We start from the raw sequence: 22,255 nt of genomic DNA on the forward strand, positions 1-22,255 counted from the left end.
AGTCATTTAAATATTCTAGTGGTCAGATTTCAGTTTTTAATTTTTTTTATGTATGTGATGAGTGTTTTGCCTGAATGTATGTATACCGCAGGCGCACGGAGGGTGCCCTCAGAAGTGAGAAGAGGACCCGGGATGTCCTGGAACTGGAGTGGCAGATAGTTTGAGTCATCATATGGGTGCTGGGAAGTGAACCTGGGCCATCTGTGAGAACAAAAAGCACCATCTCTCTAGCTTCTATTGGTCAAATTTTAAAAGGTGAAAGAGGTGAAATTAAATATAATTCAATAATATTTTTCTATTTAACCCAAAGTATCTTAAGCCATTATCATTTCAAAAACCAATCCCTTTATTTATTCATTAATAAATGTCCTTGGCCAATTGGGCTGTCATGACAAAGTCACTTCTTGGTATTTTAGTGTCCTTCCTGTTCCAGTGGGATCAGTGGACCCTGCACCTTCCATTTCCTTTTTGACCTCTTAAGAGTCTGTCATGCCTGGGTTTGCTCTGACCACCCAGAAGATTTCTGACCATCCAGAAGATTGTGTTTCAATCGCTTGGACTAATACACGTGAAATAAACATCCTTCTAACAGGAAGATATATTTTGACCTGGGGTTTCAGGCCATCGAGCTAGGGAGGGCAGAGTGAGACTCCTTTTGTGGCAGCAGGACCGTGCAGTGGAAGTTGTTCCTGTTCACATGATAGGTGATCTGGAAGCAGAGAAACTCAACAGGAAGTTGGTACCTTTATAGCCTTCAAAGGCCTTTAGTGATCTACTTCCTTCAGCTAGACCTTGCCTCTTAAAGGTTCAAAATCTTCTCAAAATAGCATCACTAGCTGGAGACCAAGTCTTAAGACAGAAGGCTGTGGGAGCCAGGCAGATCAGATTAGTGACAAGGATATCCAGTCCACGCCTTGCTGTTTGGGTTTAGCCCAAGGACTCTTGTGACCCTGGGTATGGACCACACTGTCTACAGGAGCAGGTGGCTGTCCCATGCTCGAGAGCAAGACCAGATAGTCATTAGATCCTATTTCTGCACATGGCTGTGCTTCACTGGCTTGAAGCTGTTTTGAAAGGAAGGAAACTTGTTGTCCAGGTACTCAGGTTTAATTTTCTGTCTCCTTTGTTCTTGAGAGCGTTAAAGAAAGCTCCAGGCTCCCAAGGAAATTCTGCCATATACTGCCATCGTGTTCACTCTCTCCTCTCTCTCTCTCCAAGAAACGCAAGGAAAATAACTGTCAACTTTTTTGCATATATAAATTTTAACAGCCCATACATGTCAGCTAATCTTTTCTCCAGGAAGGAAAGGCTTATTCCAAGTGATTGAAAGTTGAAACACTCAGCCTCTCATTCTTGTTGTATAATGGGATCACTGTGTGGACCTGGTAGTTTGTGATTAGTTCAGTTCCACTCCCCAAGCCCTCAAACTCTAATGGCTACCTACTGTGTACAAGGGCGTGATGATTGTTTTCAAGAACTGTTATCATCTACCAGGGAAGATAAATGTTCAGACAATCCTGGCACACCTAGAAGCACCATATTTAAAGTCTTGAGGGGTTCAGCTGGGTACTGTGACTAGGGAGCCCCAAGGCTGAGGAAACACCATGGAAGATGGGGTGGGAAGAATGTAAGAGCTGGAGGATGGGGAAGAGAGTCATGTAATGCTGTCTTCTGGACTTGACCTGGCTATTGAACTTGTGAGTTCATAGTAGCTATGGTTACTCGTCCAAGATCAAGCCAACTAACACTCAGCCTAGGTGTGAAAATAAAGTTCCCCATTAATGGGGCTTTATGAATCCCTCCTTTAACTGAGGTACTATTGACAATTGACAGCTACTGAGGAGGGGTAAGGTGTGTCTTCAGGGGTGTGGCTACTGGTAGGTTGCCCCTGTTTTGGTGGATGGCTCCATGTCCATGCACGTGTGGGAGGCACTAACTGGCATCAGTGAGTTGTTTAAGAAAGAAGAGGGCATGAAGGTTGGAGGCAAACTTGTTGGGAAGCAGACTCTGGGGAGTTAATGGGAGAGGAGAGTGAGAATGGGTCTGATTAAGACGTATAAAACTGTCATTTTAAAACATTTATTTAAAAACATAAGGATCAATAAAAAACATAAGGACCCTTTTCTGGGGGTTACATTTTTAAATATTCATTTAAAAGTATAATGACAACAAAGCGGGGGTATAGCTGGGGATATGGTTCAGTTGGCAGAGATCTTGGCTGGTATGGGTGAATTCCTGGGTTCAATGCATAACTCTACATAAATCAGACATGGTGGTGAACAGCAGTCATCCTAGGAGGTGGAGGCAGGAGGATCAGAATTTCAAGGTCATTCTGTGGCCAGCTTGGACTCCAAGAAACACTGTAGGAACAGATCCGAAGAGGCACCAAGACAGGGCAAATATTGGCACGCACCTGGAGCTTGAAAGGAACTAGAGAAGCGTGGGAAGGCGCTCAGAGAAAACGGGCATGCAATCTGGACACACTAAGGAGGTAGAAGGAGGCAACAGTGCCCACCCTGGCTTGAAGACTTAACCTGCCTCGTAGGGATTATATAAGGTAGTTGGCAAACTCAAATTCACAAGCATGTCACACTTCCTATCCTTCCGCCCATGGGAGACAGCATTCGTCAACCCCAGCCCACACCTTCCCAGCCAACCTGAGACGGGATCTGTTTTCCACCCTTGGTGTAGGAGTGCCGAGAGAAGTGCGGTAGAGCTGTGAATACCTTGTTGACTAGTTAGTAGCTAATTGGATAGGCAACGGGGAGCCATTAAAGTCTTGTAAGCATGGGAGTGACACGGTGGGAAATGAGAGCTTGTAGTTCAGGGTAATTAACTTGGCAGTGCTATCACGAATGAATGGATTCCAGTGGTTAAAAGACTAGAGGCCGGTTACTGGGGAAGGTTACTCTGACGGTTTGGCGGAGTAATAATGTCAGATACGGAATGAATTACAGTGAAAAGGAGGTGCAGATGCCAGGGCCAGGAGCTGAAAGAACCTAGCAGACACATTCGGATGTGGCCAGTTACGGACTGGAGTGTGAGAGAATGCTAAACCAACTCTGAGGTTTTCTGGAGCTACCTTAGCACAGAGGAAAGCACTGTGGCCATTGGGAGGAGAGCCTGTGATTGGTGAGGTGGTTCCTGGACTCCTCAGTGGAGATAGGGGTTGAAGAAACAGTACAGCAAACCATGGATTTAGACTTATCTCTTCTACAGAGTAGCGCTTCTGAGCCAGCGCCTATCAGAGAACAGAGTGTAAGGAAAAACTATCCTTTGAAAGCAAACATTGTTGCCCTTGTCAGTGAGCACAGTCTAAAGGAGGCTCCTGTCTCTCCAAATATTTGGGAAACTGGAAATCTTAGTTAATCAGAAAGGGACACCAGGAAAGTAAAGCATATAAACCCAATCATGGTGCTCTTCCGGTTTCAAATGCTTCTACCATCCAGGTGATTTACACTTTAGTAACAATGATTGACAGCCAAGAATATGTCTAGCTCACTTTTATTTTTCCCCTGGGAGACAGCACTTGAGTTTCTGATTGTTTCAAAGTTTCAAATTGCAGAAGCAGTATCTATGTGGAGTTATGAGGAAATGTGCCCCCACCCCCTCTGGGACCCTTCTATGAAGGAAGCAGAGTCAATCTCAATGTTTCCTTTTGTTTTTAACAAGGTTTAGCTATGAAGCCCTGGCTAGCCCTGAACTCCCTATGTAGCCCAGTCTCGCCTCAGACTTAGAGATTTCTATCTTAATTGATGAAGGCCAGCAGGGCTTCCCTGTCCTTTGTTTTCTGGAAGATGTTTCTGGAGTGACCTGTTTCAGTTGGTTGAAGGAGAATCATAAACGCACCAACAGAATAACTAGAATCTACTGCCACCACTTTGCTACACCAGCAGACTTCATTGCTATGTTCTCAATGTTACCCCTATGCCAACAGATAACTGTAGCTACCACAGGCTGTATCGCAGATGCTACTCTTCAGAGATTGGAAACCTACATAGAAAACTGGACACAAGGCCGAGGTCAGTGGATCATGGGGAAGCCGGCCCCCGTGGACACACCTACATCACGGCTCCTGTAGCTATGGCTCAGGGAACATTGTGGAAGAGGAGGCAGAAAAATTGTAAGAGCCAGAAGAGCAGGAAGTCGGCTCTTAGAAATGGCCAGAACAATAGCAATGCCAATCAATGGTCATACTAAAGTGGAAGGCGTTCCATTTATTGACCTCTGGGAAAAGGAGAATTAGCCTTCCCCAGGGATGAGCCCCTGTGTTGGCTGTCCCATGCAGAGAGGTCATCTTTGAAACCATATACACACAAACAACACAAATGGACGTCTTGGGTTTTAGTTATTTGTGCATACATGCATGCACATATATTCAACAAATATAATCAAAGATAAAAGAGGCTGTCAACTTGGGGGATGGGGTGGGAGGGAAGGTAACTGGGAGGAGCTGGAGTAAGGGCATGGGCCAGAGAATGATGTAATTCTATTTCAACTAAAACTTTAAAAAATTAAAAACAGTATTCTAAAACAACCAACAGATGTATTCTGAGACTGTCTGTCCCAGAGGAAGTTGTCTATTAAGCCGTGTACTTTGAAGCATTTGTTTACTTAGAAAAGTCAAATGTGACCGGGCTAGGTCAGTTGCTGCAAGAATATCAGCAACAGGCTAACAACAGTAAACTCTGAGTGGAGGCTGCTCGGAAAATTTGCTGTGGTGTCTGGGGGAAGCCACACATGATCTGAGACAGAGGAGACAATTATAGTACTGTGTACAGGCACCAGTGGACAGGTTAACACCATAGACCCTTGCAGAACCCAGATGAAGGTGGCAGAACCCTTCAGGTCCCCTCTAGATCAGCTGGAGAACAGACCAATGGACCGCAGCTAGGCTGAGGAATATACAGTTCATGGCAAAGATCACCCTGAGCTTTTATCCAATCTAAATAACTAAGCAATAACAAACTGCACAGTAGGGTGGAGTGGGGGTGGGGGTGCAAACTATTTCTCTAGATTTATCTTTCTCTTTTTTAAAAAAGCATTTTTCAGAACCAAAAAATTAGCAAAAGTGCAATGTTCCCCAGTTCTTTCCCCCCCAACATCACCCCCCTAAAGCACACATATTTTTGCCACCTTCTGGTACATAATAATATTTGTGTTGTCAAAAATTTCAGGCTCTCTGGAAGGAAGGTGGGGGTGTAAAAAAAGGGCTGATTTAACTTGTGTCTTTGGAAATAAAAAGGAAAATGTGGCCTCACTTATTGAGGCAGAGAAGCAGGCTCTCCATAGTGGGATAGTCACTAGCCGTCCCATTAGTAATGGTGCTTTGTACTGGAGTTTGGGGTGGAGGCACACAGACTTAATTCTCAGATTTTTTTTTTTTTTTTTTTTTTTGAGCATCAGTTAGCAGATGGGTGAGCTTCAAGGGAAGGAAAGCACAGAATCATGCCTTATAAAGATAAGACTCGTTAATTATCTGGATTTTTTTTTATTATTCAGACATTATGAATACCTCTCCAGGATGTCTGTCTGCTGTGCATGAGCCCGTGCATTTAATATCAAAAGTACCAGTGGGACTAGGAAACCAGCAGGCACACTGGAGTTCAGATGCAGCTAGGCCCGTTTTATGGGTTCAGTGAATCCTTCACCAAACTGGCCAAAGTTTGTTTCACAAAACATGGTTTCTTAACTGCCAAATGGTTTCTAGATCCTTCACATAGAAAAAAAAAAACTGCAAAAGAGCTGAAAGAGACCTCTTTCCATAACATTAGTTACTGGCTGGCCATACGCATCCTACAATCACAAAATTTATGTTAGACCCAGTCATATCTAAGACTGGAAACCCCTGCTGTCCCATCCCAAAGTAAAAAGCGCCACATTTCTTGTCCCACCTTCCTCCTTCCAGGGGCTGTCAGTCAGTTTCTAATTCCCTCTTAGTTTCTTCCCAGCCTTGGACCAGGCTTACAGAAGAGCTGAAGTTACCAGCAAGTGTTCCAACGCGGATAACCGGATTTGTCTCCTCCTCCCAAGCTGGCTACGCATAGGGGACACAGAGTTACTGCCCCCGAGGGAATCTCAAAAAGTAGACATAACCACACGTCGCCGACCGTTCATTTCTGTCGCCGGGTTAAAGAGGAGAGGGAGGATCGGGGCGCAGGAGACACCCCCTCTTTCTCCTCCCTCTCTCTTCCCCACCTCCCAAATTTGGCAGCCTTGTGTGGCTCCCGGTCTGGGGTCTGGAGGGTGTGGAGTGTGGGTGCGGGGGCCGGCTGGAGACGCTCTCGCTAGCGCTGCCTGTGGCCAGACCCGCCTCGCGTCCCCTCTCGGCCGCACACGTTCACCGCCACTCGCGCGCTCGCTCGCGCTCTCGCTTGGCTGGGTCCCTCCTGCTCTCGCCCGTCTCCTTTTCCTTTTTTTTTTTTTTTTTTTTGGTACCATAGAGTCGCTCTGAAAACAGAAGATAGAGGGAGTCTCGGAGCTCGCCATCTCCGCCGATCTCTACATTGGGAAAAAAAACATGGAGTCAGCTCCGGCAGCCCCCGACCCCGCCGCCAGCGAGCCGGGCAGCAGCGGCTCGGAGGCGGCCCCCAGTTCCAGAGAGACCCCGCTGACCCAGGACGCGGGCCGCAAGAGCGAGGCGCCGGGCGCGGGTCGCAGGCAGAGCTACGCGAGCTCCAGCCGAGGTAGGAGACGCTGCGACCGGGCTCCTGGCAGGGGGGCGGCGGGAGCAGTGCGCCGAGCCCGGAGGGGACCGGGCGCCCCGGGGGAGCGCGCGCCTCCGGGGGCGGGCGAGACGCGGGGTCCCCGGGACCGGTGCACGCGCGCGCGAGCCTGTCGAGGTGCCCTGAGCGGCCGGCACCCCCGCCCCTCCCCCAGCGGCCCCCCACAAATGTTGCAAACTTTTGCAAGCCAGTGCTGGGCTTGCAGGAGAGGGCGAGGGGGAACAGGGACGGACCGGAGCGTTGACAGCCAGCCGACTTCAACACCATCTCCTTGATTGCGTGTTTTATTTTCTGCAAAGACGAGCTGTCCAAATTAAATACGATTTCCCCCCACCAAAAAGAAACCGAGACGGGGGAGTGGGGGAAAGAAACTTTTAAAGCGGTAGTGTCCTTTTAAGAAGGGGGAGGGGGTCTGTTTGTGGCTACTCGCTTCCACGGTTACCTTTTCTGCTCTTGACAGTTTCTCACATACTCACTCCCCCAAACCCCGCAGCAGCAGTAGCGGCGGGTGTTCGAGTCTTTCCTCTCCCAGGAAAGCTTAGGGGGATCTGGAAGAGTAAGAGACCTGGAAGTCTCAGGGGACGGAAAGGGGGCGCTCCCGGGGCTAAGAGGGGGCGACGCGGGCAGTTTCTCCTCTGGAGCTTTAGAGGTGGGTTTGGAGCAGAAGCCAGAGGAATCGGGGTCCTGGCGCGCTGGATGCTATGGAGTTTCACGGCTGGGCTCGGCGAGGGGGGGAAGCGCAACTTTCTAGCCAAGGGTTCGGAACCCAGAGCCCCGGAGGACGCTGGCAGGGGGCGTGTACAACGCGCGGAAGGAGGGAGGGCGTCAGTGGAGTGGGGGCGCTTCACGCGGGATCGGAGGGAGAGGCTGTGACAGCAAACAAACGCGGAGAGAACGCTAAGAAAAGCACCCAAACTTATTTCTGCTCTGGGAATCCTCCCCTCGCCACGATGCCCAGCGTCTCTGAGGGAATTTAGAGGTGATCAGAGCTGAGTGCTGGTGGGCCTGGGCTAACAAGGCTGCCCTCGCCGGGTCTTTGGTTCATTTCGTGTTGGTGTCTGGAGTGTGTGAAGGAGGGGACCTGGGAAGACAAGAGTGCTTGCTCCCCTCCTGTCGTTTCCCTAAAGTGGCCTGATCAGGAAAAGCTGACTCCTTTCTTAAAGGTGTCAGAACCTGCTGTGGGATTTCCCCCACCTCCTCCTTCGGGGGTGGGGGATTATTTATTTGAATGCTCCAGGAGTTTGCAAAGAGCAGGAGGAAGCTGCAGCTTTAATTACTGTTGTAAATAATGTATAAATCACGCCTGTCACTCCGGAGGAAGCGGGCTCCTGCAAGCCACCGCAGGGCTTGGGACTTAGAGGTTTGCTCCAGACAGGATTTGGCGGCTAGGGGGCCTGAGGGAAGGCAAAGGAGGGACTGAGAGCCTCTCCCTTGCTCTCAGATATGCTAGTTGGAGGTAGAAACATGGCTGATCATGTGCTGGCTGTTTTACAGTATTCCCCCCCCCCCCCGCGCCCCACCTTGGCCACACCCCCTGTCCGGGCTCTTTCCCATTCACGGAATTCGAGTACAGTAAAAGCCATCAGGATGACATATGCTGGGGGGGGGGGACCATTTAATTAAAGGCGATTTCCGAAGAGTGTCTGCGCTGAGACTCGGTTTGAACCGAAGAACGAAAGGAGAGGGGGGTTGAAGGCTTGGGGTAGGGGGCAGCCGCAACTGGTCAGCAGCTCTGCGAGTTTGTGTGCAGAGCTTTTGGCTGCTAAGAGTCTATTTAGAGCCCGAGATTTGGAATGCAAGAGGGTTATGTAACAGGGTTAATCAGAAACGCTGGAGAAAATCCCCTTCATGTGTTCGGAGGCTTTTTTTTTTTAAGAAGGGGGTGCAGAGTATCTAGGAAGCGGTTCTAATTTCTGGTTTGTACCTTTCCTCTTCCTTTAAGCCCTTCCCCACTTCCCCTGCTTTATTAACATCTTCAGGTGTCATTCCTGCCAGAAGGTGTGTTCTTGCAATAGATGGGGTGGCAGGCTGCAGCACCGACTACAAATCTGTAACTTGCTGTTACTGCAAATTATATAAAGCCGGGAAATTTGGTACCCCCCCCCACGCAAAGCTCCAAGAAGCCAAAATAGGAGCAGTGTACATATTACAGGAATGACCTGCTGAACCATATCCCTTTACCCCCTAGAGCCCCCACCCCCATTATTTAAACACACACACGTACACGAACACACACAAACCCTGTCTGTTTCTCAGAGGCGATTTAATGGGAAGGGGGAAGTAAGGCCAAGACACTCCACTCACATCCTGCACGCAGGCACTAGGTTACATAACAGTCTGAATGGAAAAAAGGAAGGTCAGACATGGAGGCATCCTTTAGCCAACACAGCAGTAGTAATAACTTCCAGGAATTACTTGGAGTTGCAGACCTTGACCTCAGATGTAGCGTCTACTTCTCAGGGGTGCCAATCTTGGTGTGTGTGTGTGTGTGTGTGTGTGTGTGCGTGTGTGTGTGTGTGTGTGTGTGTGTGAGNGAGAGAGAGAGAGAGAGAGAGAGAGAGAGAGAGAGAGAGAGAGAGAGAGAGAGCGCACCCGGGAGAAAAGGAGAGACTGTGTCAGTATGCTGGGTAGTTGAGAATGATGTGCAAATGGGAAATGTTTGGGTTTTCAGATGATGTAATGGAGTTGGCAGAATATGCAACTCGGCTCCTGGAGTGTAAGCAGAAGAAAATTGGAGCTGGCATCCCATATTAATGTTGCATAAATTACAATATCAGAAAGAAATTAACCTACACACTAGGTGATTATGCCTCTTAAATACTTAAAACACGAAGGCACAGGCTCAAAAGGCAAAGCAAACATGACCACCTCGCAATTAGCCCATTCCACCTCAGAAGAGCTAGTGGAGTTTCTGGGTGAAAGGGAAGCTTTTCTGACGTGGGAGGTGCGTTCCTCTGAGCTTTGAGCCTACAGAAATTGCGTGTATTCTCGTGACATTGATGTGACCTCATGAGATATTATTACCTGGGTAGATTTGAGGCTGTTGTTAAATTCCTCTGTCCTGGGAATCTAAGTATGAACGGATTAGAGGCCTTCCGTGCCTGGACTTTCAAAATCAGATGTGTGGTTTTATAATCTGGAAGTTGATCTCCCAGTGCGCCTTCCAACTCCAAGGGAATGGTCACGGTCTTAATGAAACCCTTCCATGTTCTAGAAAGTATTAGTGATGCCCGGTGTCATTCAGCTCCATCTTTCCTGCACCGTGGGAGAGCGGTGGAAGACAATGAAAGACAGGCAAGAAGCAGGAGGGCAAGTAAGAGTGAAGTGGGGACATAGAACTGCTGTGAATCTTTACTTTCCCAAGGCTTTGGGGACTTCCGGGATCTGTGAGCAGCGTGGCATAACTGGTGTTAGAAACCCTTTCCCAGAATCTCTGTATTCTATGCATGCTAGAAGCTTACATATTGTACTCCACGACTAGTTACCTTCACCGGACTGTGTACCTGTAAAGTGGGTTCACAGTGCTGGTGTGCAAGGCTTTTAGGGCTGGCCAACCCAAGAGAAAAATTGAAACCAAAGGATAGGGTGAATGCTGAAAAGCTGGGGTGGGACTGAGGGACAACCTCCTGGAAGCTCAGCTAAGAGTGACTTAAAAATCAATTCTCAGGGCCTGCACTGCTCTGCAACCTGGAGGAAAGCAGCGAGAACTGCATCTCTCCTCCACTTGGGGAGTGCATCCCATTCCCTCTCCTCACCAGTCCCTGCTGATTCACTTTCTAGAAGGTTCTCTTACCTAGCAATATGGCATCTTTTCTGGAGATGAATTTTCGGATTACCTTTGCTGGCATGGTCCTTGTTCTCTACAGCAAATAAACAATAGTTTCCCTGGCTGGGAGAAAAACCCTTTCCCGGTGAGATAGGATGATATATATATACACACACACACATACTAAGGGACTTTAATTTTCTGGTAAATTGCTCATAAAAACATTTATAATTATACCCTTTAAAATGCAATGGAATGATTTTAGAAATGCATTTTATGATAGTTAGGATAACCTTCCTGTTGCCTCCTCCTAATTTCTTATAAAGAATTGAATTATTAATCTAGAATCTAAGCCCTGAGTGGCTAAAACACTTATAGCACACCCTTCCTCTGTTTTCCAAAACCCACTGGCATTGTGAAGAGCCCTGAGCTTTCGAAATGTCTTTTTCTGACTCTGAAGTGTAGTTGATGGCTGTCCAGGAGCTGGGCTCTGATGCCGCTTCTCCCCTTGACTTTTCAGGACGTGTGTGTGTGTGTGTGTGTGTGTGTGTGTGTGTGTGTGTGTTTGGGGGGGGCAGGGCACAGTACTCCCCTTGATGTCAGGCAGGCTGAACCTGGGATATAGAGGTTCAAGGATGTTAATAGCCAGAGTTGTGCCTATGGCTGAAAATGTCCAGGGAACTTGTGGAGAGAGCTTATTATGTTTGCAAACAAAGCCACCTATGTCTAAAGTTAACCCTTGGGATGCAAGTCAGCATGGGCCCTTCTCTGATCAATGTCAGGTAGAGGGGGTACATTTTTTTCTCTCTAAAGTTTCCATTTTGCATTTAGGAACTTGTGTGGCGTTGAAAAGACTCACTGGGTTGGATGTTAATAGCCATTATATTCACATGACATAAACCCCATTTGTAAAATGCTACTGTGTATGCATGTGGGGTCAGAGGTCAATGTCAGGTATCTTCCTAAATTGTCCTCTACTTTATTTTTTGAGATAGGGTCTTTCACTGGATTTAAAGTTCGATGATTCTGCTAGGCTGGCTGGCCAGTGAGCCTCAGGAATCCTCCTGTTTTGGCCTTCCCTGTGTTGGGATTACAGGTGTGTGTTTCCACATACGGCTTTTGTATGTGGGTTCTGGATGTCTTACCCAACTGAGCTAGCTCCCTAGCCCCCATGTCCTGTGGTGTTTTACAGCATATGTTACTTTTTCAGAGATCTCCTCCTTTTCCCATGCCTCTCCCCACTCTGATCTCCATGTTATATCTTAGCTTCTGTGGATACTTCTGAGTCTCAGGAGGTAAAATACAATGCTGCATGTTAGAGGTAAGAGTGTTTGTGTGTATGTGAGTGTGTGTGTGTGTGTGTGTCCTAATATGACATCCTCTGCCCCTCACTCTCTAAGTCATCTTTGAGATGATGTGCAGGTCTCTGAAGGAGGACCCTTTCACTCCCTCATGGAGATCCCCGATTCACCTGTCAGGGTGAGTTATGAAGTCTCCTAGAGCAAAGGGTATCACTTGAAAGGGCTTCGGCTACTAGAGCATACACTAACCTCGAATGCAGAATACGTTCCCAAGTCCAAATATCTCCCTTGATCTGGATTTGGGTTGGTGGCCTCTTTCTTCCTCCTTCTTCCTCTCTCTTTCTCTCCCTCCCTCTCTCTCCCTCCCCCCTCTCTGTTTTTCTCTTGTTTATTTATTTTATGCCTAATTTATCATGGGAAATGTTGGTTAGAATTAAGCTGTTAAAACTTTTCAACCATATTTTAGGCTATTTACTAATATACTTGTGTAATTTGTAGGTTAATGCTTAAAATAACCCAGATGGTCATTGGCCAAGTCTTGGCGGCTGTATAATAAGCCATGTTTTTTTTTTCTTCCTCTGAGGGCACCAAGACTTTGCCAATGAATTGATTTTTCTGTCAGACACTAGATTAGCCCCATGCATTTTCTTTTTTTTTTTTTTTTTTGTTTTCTGTTTTGTCTTTTCCTTTTTGAGTAAGTTTTTTAGCTGTGTGGTTCCCTCTCCTAGCCTAGCGAGCGCGTCAGTAAGGTAATTGAATCTTTCCTTGGAGTTTCCGAGTCTCCCAGTGCTGTGGGGTCACGGTCCTGAGCATGAATTCTGATTGTACATTACAGAACTGAAAATGGAGCTGCTATCGGGGACTGGGGGGACTGGCCACCGTCTGTCTTGATCCCACCTGGAAATCGTTTCTTTTTTTCTTTCTGTGAAATCCATAGCAGAACTGTTGGCTTCCCTGTTTTCTGTGTTGCAAGTAACAAGTCAGAAATTCAATTAGTTGTTCCGGGTTAGTGGAGGGTTTTGCTTACAGGAAATTGTCAACCAGAATCTAAAATCTTTCTGTTTGTTTGTTTGCTTCTTTGAGACAGGGTCTGGGGCCATCCTCCTGTGTGGGCCTCCTGAATGTTTGGGTTACAGCAGTCTGCTCAGTCTTCTTCCTTCTTTCCTCGGAGCACTGCTTCTTAGCCTCCTTAGCACTGGGACCCTTTAACACAGTTCTGCATGTTGTAATGACCCCAACCATAAAATTAGTTTTGTTGATATTTCTTAGCTGTAATTTTATTACTGTTATGAACCCTAATGTAAATATCTGAAATGGAGGATATCTGACATGCAGCCCCAAAGAGGTTGTGACCGACAGTTTGAGAACCACTGCTTTGGAATTATAGAAGATGCAAAATCCTGACGTATCCAGGGAGGCAGTTTCGTTTACGAGGCCTGTCATGTGGCTTCCTCTCATGCGATGCGGGGGGGGGGGGGAATCACCCCTAACTTAACCATTCCTTGGGGGATGCTGGGAGCACCTCTTGGGTCGGGGTCTCCTGCACCTGGAAGGTTAGGAAGATTCGAGGGTCAAGCAGGTAGGAAAGAACATTTAGAGGCCCGAGGAGGAAGTCCTTTCCTAACTGTGGCCTTTGGGAGGCATTTCTGATGACAGAGCTGGCTCCCTCAGCACCGTCAGACAAGTTAATGTTCGTCATTATAATCTTCTGCAGCCTCTGATGGCACTGGGTTTGGATTCCTGGTGTTATGATACCCTATCATCATCATTTGTACTAATGGACGATTTGTTTGGTAAGGGCATCAAGGGGATTGTTTAAAGAAGTTGTTATGTAGGAGAGGAGGGTACTGTGAAGGATGAAGGCAGCGCAACTCATTGTGGGGAGACTGGCTTTTGGCCCCAGCTTTTCTATGCTGCTTCTGTACAGGAAAAAAATCCCCCATTGGTGGAGGAACAGTCCCCCCCCAACAGGTTTTTATGAAATGACACGACATTATTATAAACCGTGCCACCATGTCACAGGAGATGGTGCATTAATGATAGCAGAGGCACTGTGGCTTCCTGGTGACATGTTTATCTAAAAAAAAACCTGGATCCCCGTGACTTCCCGGGGAGTCCTGTACTCGTGGGTGCTCAGAGTGTAGGTTGCCCACACCTTCAAAGATGGAGGAGAACCCGGGGCTATCTCAAGGAATTTCTGCCCATTTTCCCCGGGGAATGAGACAGAAGCGTCATGATACACAGGCTGTATTTCCTCTCAGGTGGAGTCGTCTTAGCTCTGTCACTGGGTGTTGGCACTTGGGATACAAATTGCCTTAAACTGTCCTGAAGTAAGAACGAAGTTTCTACATGCAGGCAGCGGCCAAAGTAGGCGACGTCCTCCCAGGTACGAGGAAAGAGGGCACCACTTAGTGCTGGATCCTCAAGCCGGGGAAAGAGGTTTGCACTGCTAAAAATACCTAGCGTACTTCGGGAGGAGGATTTGACTGAACACCGATGGAGTTTATGAAACATGAATATAGTGAGTTGCTGTACGTAAGTGGTAGGCGTGTGTGAAAGAAGAAGAAATAAAGTTGTGTATAAATGACACTCTGAAACTTGATGGAATTGTACACGTGACAGGAATGGTGACGTGTGGGTCTGTGCTTCACTAGGGGAAAGAGGAGCAGGCTGAAAAAAAAAATCCATCTGTCAAACTTGATATGGGACTAGAAATTATAGAATAGGAAAATCAGTTGACTTGTTTTACAGGCAAAGAATATCGCCGAGGATAAACAGGGAGCTTGCAAAGAGTAGAGATGAAATTTCCAGAAAAGGGGGGTGGGGGGGGGGCAAAAAACCTAGAGGCCGGAGTTTGAATGCAGAATGAGGCACACTAAACCCGTCTTCGGCATTCTGGGCTGTTAACTCTTGTGGAGGTAGGTGTTGGGCTTGTAGGCCAACGAAAAGCACAGCTCTGAATTTTCAGTTGTGTGCCAGGAATCACCTTGATCTCCCCTAAGCATAAATATATGTAGCAGGACGTGCATTGCGCATGACGCCATTTCCCTTGCCTTGTTCTGATTAATTGACAGCCTATGCTATATGCTTCTTTCCTTGAAGGTGACTTTACAGTCTCTAAGCACAGACATGTCTCGCCGAAGCGAAGGAACGAGAACCCACAAGCTAAAGTGTGTCTCACTGGGTGAGGTATTTTGGTGGGTGGGAAAAGACCAGTGAATAAGGGGAAAGGAAAGGTGAGAAGGGTTGCCCATTTGCGGCTGGGAATTGGGGGCTGTGGATGAAGGCGGGGCAGAGACGCTGTGTGCCGAAGAGAAGGAAGTCGGCATTGACTCTGAATTGTTAAATTATTTTTAACAAGGACAATGAAAAGAGGCACATTTGACACTTTGGGAAGTGATGGCTAACTTGCTGGGAATGCCAACTGACAAAGGCAGGTATGGGAATACTCAGAAAAACAGACAGCGAGAGTCGCTCTGGAGGGCAGAGAGATTGGCTTCCTGGAGCCTCGCGGGAATTGGTGGGTGCGCTTATTGACTCTTCCAACTAGTTCTAGAGAAATGGACAAAGGCGGAGAAAAGGCAACCAGATGTGATCCTGAGGTTCCAGAAGCAGAGAGCCTCTATCATCCCCTAGGAGTCACGGCAGTCATGGACAGGAAAAAGCGAGTGGATGTGAGCGGATCTTGAGACACCCAGTCACAGAGGAACCACGGATGCTTCCTGGGCCTGAGACCTCTTCAATCAACTGCATCTCTTTTCATTTTCCAGTTGAGAAACCTGAGGATGCTGAAAAGGTCATGATCCAGTCTGTGCTCAACAGGGATAGTGGTGTGCCTAGGATAGTCTCTCTAAAAGTGTAGGGCAGCCGGGAGGATGATCTGCCCATAACTCTCTGTTGTCCAGGTAAGGAAGTATCGGGAAAAGCCAAGCCAGATAAAATAATTTGGTCATCAAAAATGATTCCTCTGACGGTGCTTGGAGTGGCTGGCTGAGGTGACAAGGATGGAATTCCTAATTTATGTTCCTTCACTCTGCTTTTCTCTCCCAATTGGGGTGAACGCACGTGGACAGGATGTGAGAACCTCAGCGGTGTGCAGAACCCGAGCCCTTAACCCAGACAGTTGAGCTTGTCACAGTCTCAGAGAAGGCAGCGCTGGGAGTGACGGATTCAGTGAGATTTCTCAAGACCCCACAGAGCCACCGGGAGAATGCAAGCCACGCTGAGAGACTTCCTGAACATTCTCAAGTTTTCCTTCAGACCTGAGTGCGGGGCTGTACCTGAGGCACGGATGCGCACTCACTTGCTGCAGCTACCCCTGTTTTGTTAGTCAAAATATTAGGGTATCCCTAGAGCTCTCTAGCCCAGCTCCTCCCTGACAGTCTCAGTGGGGGTGAGGGTGGGATTGGGGTGTTCTTAAGACAAGGAAGTTTATGATTTGTTCCAAATGAAAAATAACATTGTTCACCGCAGCCTACAGAGAACTGTATCATTTTTATGTAAAATGTTATAGCACGTGCATTAATGTGTATTCATACATACGAAATACAATTATATCAGTCAATGAACTTGGTCCTAAACACTAAAATGAAATAATAAAATGATAAGGTAAAGATGGTGGGATTGTCTGTTTTGTTTCTGAGGTTCCTGAATTATGTATGAATGTACAATTTTTGTCGTAGAAAAAAATAAATCTTTTTTTTTCTTCTAAAAATACATGGTGTGTTGTGAAACTGGAAGTGAATTGAAGGGTCTGGTTCTGAACTCGGGGTCTAACATAGAATTTTATGATGTGTCGGAGTCATTCAGGTTTACTCTTCAAAAGAGTAGGGCCTTTTGATGGTCACTTTCCAACCAAGGGACATTCAGCCTGATTTAGGAGGTTCAGGTTTGGGAACTCCTTGGCCCTTGAAAGACTTACAGCCTGCTGTCCAGTGAAATAAGCAAATTTAAGCCAGTTTGCTTGCACGTGCGTGCACACACACACACTCATGTATGAGTGTGCAGGAATGCGTATGCACACATGGCTATGCATACACATATGTACATGTGTGCACACAGAAAAAAAAGCTTTTCACATAAAGGGTTTCTATTTATCTGAGCTTCGCTGTTATTTTTGTTCTCTCACTTAAAATACACACCATAGCACTTAGAATTAGCTTTATTGTGTATTTAGGAGATGTTCCTTACAAATATCGAGAGATCTGCCCTTGCCTGGGGCTTTGGCATGGGATCGAGGGGAAAGGAATCTTCGGGGTTACTCCAATGGAGCTCCAGGTGCTGCTCATAGAGATCTGGGAGCGGACAAATAATGTAAATACTCATTATTATAACCGTGCCATAGCTTGATGCCACCTTAAGCATACACTTGTTATAACCCTATTACGTGTATGAGTGCATCCGACTTATACTGGCTGGGAATACAAATTCTGGGATTTCCCCCATGTGCCTTAGAGCAGACATACTTGTGTCAAAGCACCGGGTAGCATTTCTTTAGTTTGTGCATATGAATGTTTCCTCTGCATGTATATCTGGGTACCCCATGTGTGTGTGGTGTCTGGAGTAGGGCATCCAATCCACTCGAGTTATGGACAGGTGTGATCCACCATGTGGGCGCAGGGAATTGAGCCACAGCCCCCTAGGGCAGCATTTCTTTAATTCAACAAATACTTCCCAGGAACTTTTTCTGTGTCGGGCACTGTGTTGGGCTCTGAAGAGGTAACAGGGAAGCTGGATTCCTGCCCCGCTGAACGGTCCAGTCTGCTGCACGTGCATCTCACTCTTACCTCACACTGGAGGCTTCGGATGGTTTTCCACTTGGCATGTTTGACCTCTGTGTCTTAGATGGCTTTCCTCTTTGGTCCTCCTGCCCCTTTCCCTGTCCTGTGTCTCCTCTCTTCTTCTATGATCGGTGTGGGACCAGATAACATCCACCCTCTCACCCCTGCAGTTCCCAAGATCCCTGTTTTACACAGATATTGGTTGCATGGACCAAGAGTTCATTCAGCCATTATGTGACCTCTTCTCCCAGTTCCTCAAAGGCTTTCTTCATCTTCTAGTGTTGTTTCCTTGCTGTGAGCCTGTCCTCCACATGACCCGGAGCACAGCTTATATGTTTACCCCTTTACAGTGTCTTAGATAAAGTAGATCCCGATTAGTTCCTCCGATACCACTTCCCATGCTGCCCTGCAAAGTATCTCCTTCCCCAGTTAACCAGCTCAGAGCTCCACAACTGCATGCCCATCTTCAGTCTTCTTGTGCTTTGGGAAGGTTTGGTCCCAGCTGTTCTCATTTGTGCCATAGCTGCCTGTCTTGGATCCATTGTTTCCCCCCATCCCACCCTCAGGGCTGATCCAGTCCTGATCATCTCAAACACTTGCATTTTGAGACAGAGTACATGTACCTGGTTTGTTGTGAGCCTGTGAAGTGAGTGGCAGAGTGAAGGCGCAGCAGGTGTGCCCTGGGCTGTGTTCTGGGTAAGTTCAGTAAGCTGAGAACAGCGGAGGATGGTGTCGCCACCCTTGCTGGGATGATCTTGTGATATTGCTTGTCAAGTGCCTGCCAGCAAATCTGGGGAGCAGTGTGTGTGGCTCTGGTGGTGATGATGATGGTGGCCAACGCAGTGCTGGTCGGTCCCCTTGCACATCCGCTCCCTATGCCTGGAGCATTCCCTGCTTGGTTCTGTGGTTCTGTGAAATGGGTGTGAATCCAGGGGCTTCAGTGGCCATCCTGACACCTTAGGCCAGTTCTCTTTCTGGCCTAGATCCAGCCCCTGTCATTCAGCTGGCCCACCATGGGCTGGACCTGCCAAGAGAGGACACGTGACTGGATTGAGCCCCTTCCCCTAATGGTTAGGGTTCTCTAATGTTACCTCCCAGATGTTCTTCTGAACTACAAGCAAGTCCATGCCTACCCGTTTCCTCCCTGCACCCCCATTCTCCCCATGGCTTTTGCCCTGCTCCAGGCACCCAGCTAGGAGAGCTCCATCCTTCCCGCTGGCCATCCTCTGATGATGTCTGTTGCTTCACGTCTCATTGATTCCTCACCGTCCCCTCCCCTTTACTCACTGTCTCCTTCCTGTCTGCAAGGGTTCCATTCAGCTTGTTCTTTTGTAATGTTCCACTCTGTGACTGACTGCTGAGTCTCTAAATTCTAATCTAATCATTTCCATGCACTTTGCAAGCAATACTCTCAAGGACTCACAACCTGTTTGCAATCATGTTACAGCATCACAGTTGATGAGCGAGCAGCCCGAGAAAGAGTGAGAGGTACCAGGTACCACGGTGACACTGGGCAAACCCAGGAAGGCAATCTTAGCAGGAGCAGAGGGTGTGCCCATGGAGTATAGTTATCTTTTCTTGCAGATTCAAATCCACTTGCCAAGGGTCTTCTGTTGATTTTGCTTGCAACTGGACTAGGATAGGTCAGAGGACAGCGGAGGCAGAGACATAGCGTGCTCAGGGAGGTGAAGGGAGAGCAGAATCCCATCTTTCTACCAGGATGGTTTGGGTTTGATACACTGTGTGACTTTTCCGGAATTAATTGGCACTGTGATTTGGTGGTTTTATTTCTTCATTCAAATATCTTGGAAGCTAATATTCAGTGGTAATGAAAATAGAGTAATGCTGTAATAACTGTTCCACTGTAAAGAGAATTACACCGTTAACCATCTATTCTGTCTAATTTGTGTTGGTGATAGTAAGGATCACACCACACTCGCACATGTGCGTGTTGCACATGCATGTACGTGTGCATGCATGTGCACACACAAACACAGAGTAGCTGATGTTTAAGAAACAGAGTAGTTAAGAGAATTTTATTCCTATGATATAGCCAGGAAACAAAAAAAAAAGCTGTATATGTGTATATCACCACATTCCATTACATTATATAGTAACATATACACACATACACATTCAGGCACACAAACATTTGTGTCATACACACACACACACACACAAATCCATATAGGCACGTGCACACATACATATGTGTCCAGCAGATTGAGAAGAACTGGCCTGAAATACTTGGCCGTGTTGCCTTTAGGCAACCTGAGCCAGACCAGATGATCCGTTACCGCAGGTTAGGCTCGTAATGACACCAGCCCCTCCATCCTATAGTCTCATCGGAGAACTTCGGTTCCCCGAGAGTCTCCATTTGAGAGTGAGGTATCCCAGAGCTCAGGAATGCTGGTCATTTTCCTTTGTCATCTGTCCCCCAAGAAAAGTGCCTCAATTTTTGTAGCACAAAGATAGAAGCATATTTTTGTGCATTAAGTCATAGCCAAACCCTGAGAGCAGAAATAGGATCTAGGGAGACGGAATTCAATATGACTTCCCCATTGGGACATGGCAGTTAAAGAGCCTAAGTGAGTAGGTTCTGTGGCTGTGTCCCTTAGCCCTGGGGGCCTGGCTGTGGCAATGGGACTATCAAGGGAGCTTTGCCAGTGTGCATGGGACTAAGTACGGTTCCAACCAGTTCCTAGGCCGGCATCTCTAGGGAGGTCTTCATAACTTTCCTGGTCTGTTTGTACTCCGGGTTGCTGTCTCCGAGGCTTCCATCTCTAGGTTCTTTAAGGGGCCCAGAAGCTCTGGGATACTATGACCAGGGGCATGGGGAAATCTCTCACTGCCCTTACTCTAGGGTTTTGCTTTGACAGCACTGTCAACTCTGCCCCTGCTAATCTGACTCCCCAGGAAAACCTTATCTGGAGAACTGAGATTTTTATGTTGTTTAGAACACACTTAACTTTCATAGATAGAATGTTTGCTCTCGTGACCAAATTATTGGAAGTAAAGTTACTCCATAAACACCTGCACAGTACCTGTATCTGAAATCAGCAGTGTTGATTTCTAAACTCCTGGAAGATTCAAGTCAGAGGGAAGACAATGTCAAGGCCTGGCATCTGGATTATGAATATAGTTAGTGGAGAAATTTATTGCAATCCTCCTTGAAAAAATATCAATATCAACTTGTGCCTAATAAAATGTTATAATGAAAATTACCACGGAGCTTGACAACTTCTCTTTATTAATTGGCCTTTTCCATGATTATTCTCTTCGCAGCAAATGCACCCTACTTTTCTGGCTCATTAGTTACAGTCCATAGTGAATTCGCAGTTTGCTGCTCCAGCCATGCTTGTCCTCCCATTGGGCTCCGTCCCTCTGGAGCAAGGGTTGTAGATTTTCTGGCATGTACGGTCTCATCTCTCTGTGCTGTTTCCTCCTGCACTCCCTGAGCACCCTCAGGATGCCGACAACAGGACTGTAGCTCAGTATGTGGAGGCCAGTTGACACGGACTTAGGCGAGGCTGGAGGTGAGAGGCCTAACTCTGGGCAGCGCTTTTTCCAAGAAGCTTGGAAGATGGCATCTTTATTCCTAAGAAGACAAGGGAACCGATGCATGTGACTGGCTGATAAGCCGAAGGACGTGTGTGGTTAAGAAAGGAGGGGGGTTTCTTTCAAATACAGAAGATCCAGGAGCTGGAGAGATGGCTTGGTGAGTTAAAGGTTCACTGCCCAAGCATGAGGAACTGAGTTCGGGTCCCAGCAGCTCTATCAAACCTGGGGCAGCAGCTGCCTGTAATTCCCAAGCTCTCTGGCCAGCCTGTTTAAATAAAGCATTGAACTCCATGTTATTTGAGAGAGGTCTCAAAATAATTAGACAGAGATGGATGAAGAAGGACGTCTGACGTCAGCCCCTGCCCCTCCACCCCCACACACATGGATCCACTCAACGAAAACACAAAAGGCGGAGTTCCTCCAGGTACTTGGAAATAACTGGGGTCTCTGTAAAGCCAGAGTCACGGTCAAGTTGCCTTTGAGTTTCTTCTGCTTCGATGGCGGTCCCTTCCTGATACCCAATTGATGAGTGAGGAATGGCCGCCTCCCCCACGCCTCCTCAGACTCTCTACACAGCTCAGCATTGATTTATCCCGTCTCGAAAGGGAATCTGCCTTGCACTTGGCAGAGCCTCAAGGCTGGAGATGTGGGATGAATAGCAGCTCTGCCGTGGTCTCTGCGCTGCCCGGAGAGCATGACTGTGTGGGAGAGAAAGTTGAAAGGGGCCCGAGAAAGGGTGTGAGACCTTCAAAGGATGGATCAAGCCAGGAGACACACTCAATGGAAAAATCTTCTTTTATGGTTGGTCCGAAAGGGAAAGAGAAACACACAAGTGTGTTGGCCAGGCAGACAATATTGGGTGTGATTTTAGTGAGGTTTCTGTTGTTGTGTGGGTTTGGACACTTACTGTTTCTCTCTCTCTCTCTCTCTCTCTCTCTCTCTCTCTCTCTCTCTCTCTCTCTCTCTCTCTCTCTGTGTGTGTGTGTGTGTGTATGCATATTCACAGACCAGATGAAAACCCAGCTGTTGGTCCTCACATGCCACCCACCTAGTCCTTTTAAAACAGTGTTATCACTCGCTACCTTGGAGCTTGAGGCCAGGGCTAAGCCTGGTGAGCTACAG

The 22,255-nt window shown here is 47.4% G+C and overlaps 1 protein-coding gene across 4 annotated transcripts in view; it reads left to right on the forward strand.

The window, feature by feature from the left end:
* Positions 1–6,432: 6,432 nt before the first annotated feature.
* The window catches only part of Rora (RAR related orphan receptor A), a 736,444-nt gene continuing 720,621 nt past the window's right edge, over positions 6,433–22,255 (forward strand). The window contains exons 1-4 of one of the 4 annotated variants that reach the window (XR_007589181.1): positions 6,433–6,686; positions 14,895–15,466; positions 15,563–15,697; positions 15,866–21,635. Coding sequence is in view for 1 of the 4 variants with exons in the window: in XM_050125243.1 (XP_049981200.1) it covers positions 6,521–6,686 (166 nt within the window). In the remaining 3 variants the exon portion in view is untranslated. Of the gene's footprint in view, positions 6,687–14,894; positions 15,698–15,865; positions 21,636–22,255 lie in introns of those variants that run through there. The other 3 variants (XR_007589178.1, XR_007589179.1, XM_050125243.1) reach the window with 3 other exon arrangements.

This window comes from Alexandromys fortis, unplaced genomic scaffold, assembly GCF_014885135.2.
Source record: "Alexandromys fortis isolate MF-2015 unplaced genomic scaffold, M_Fortis_MF-2015_v1.1 scaffold_22, whole genome shotgun sequence".
Classification (NCBI taxonomy): domain Eukaryota; kingdom Metazoa; phylum Chordata; class Mammalia; order Rodentia; family Cricetidae; genus Alexandromys; species Alexandromys fortis.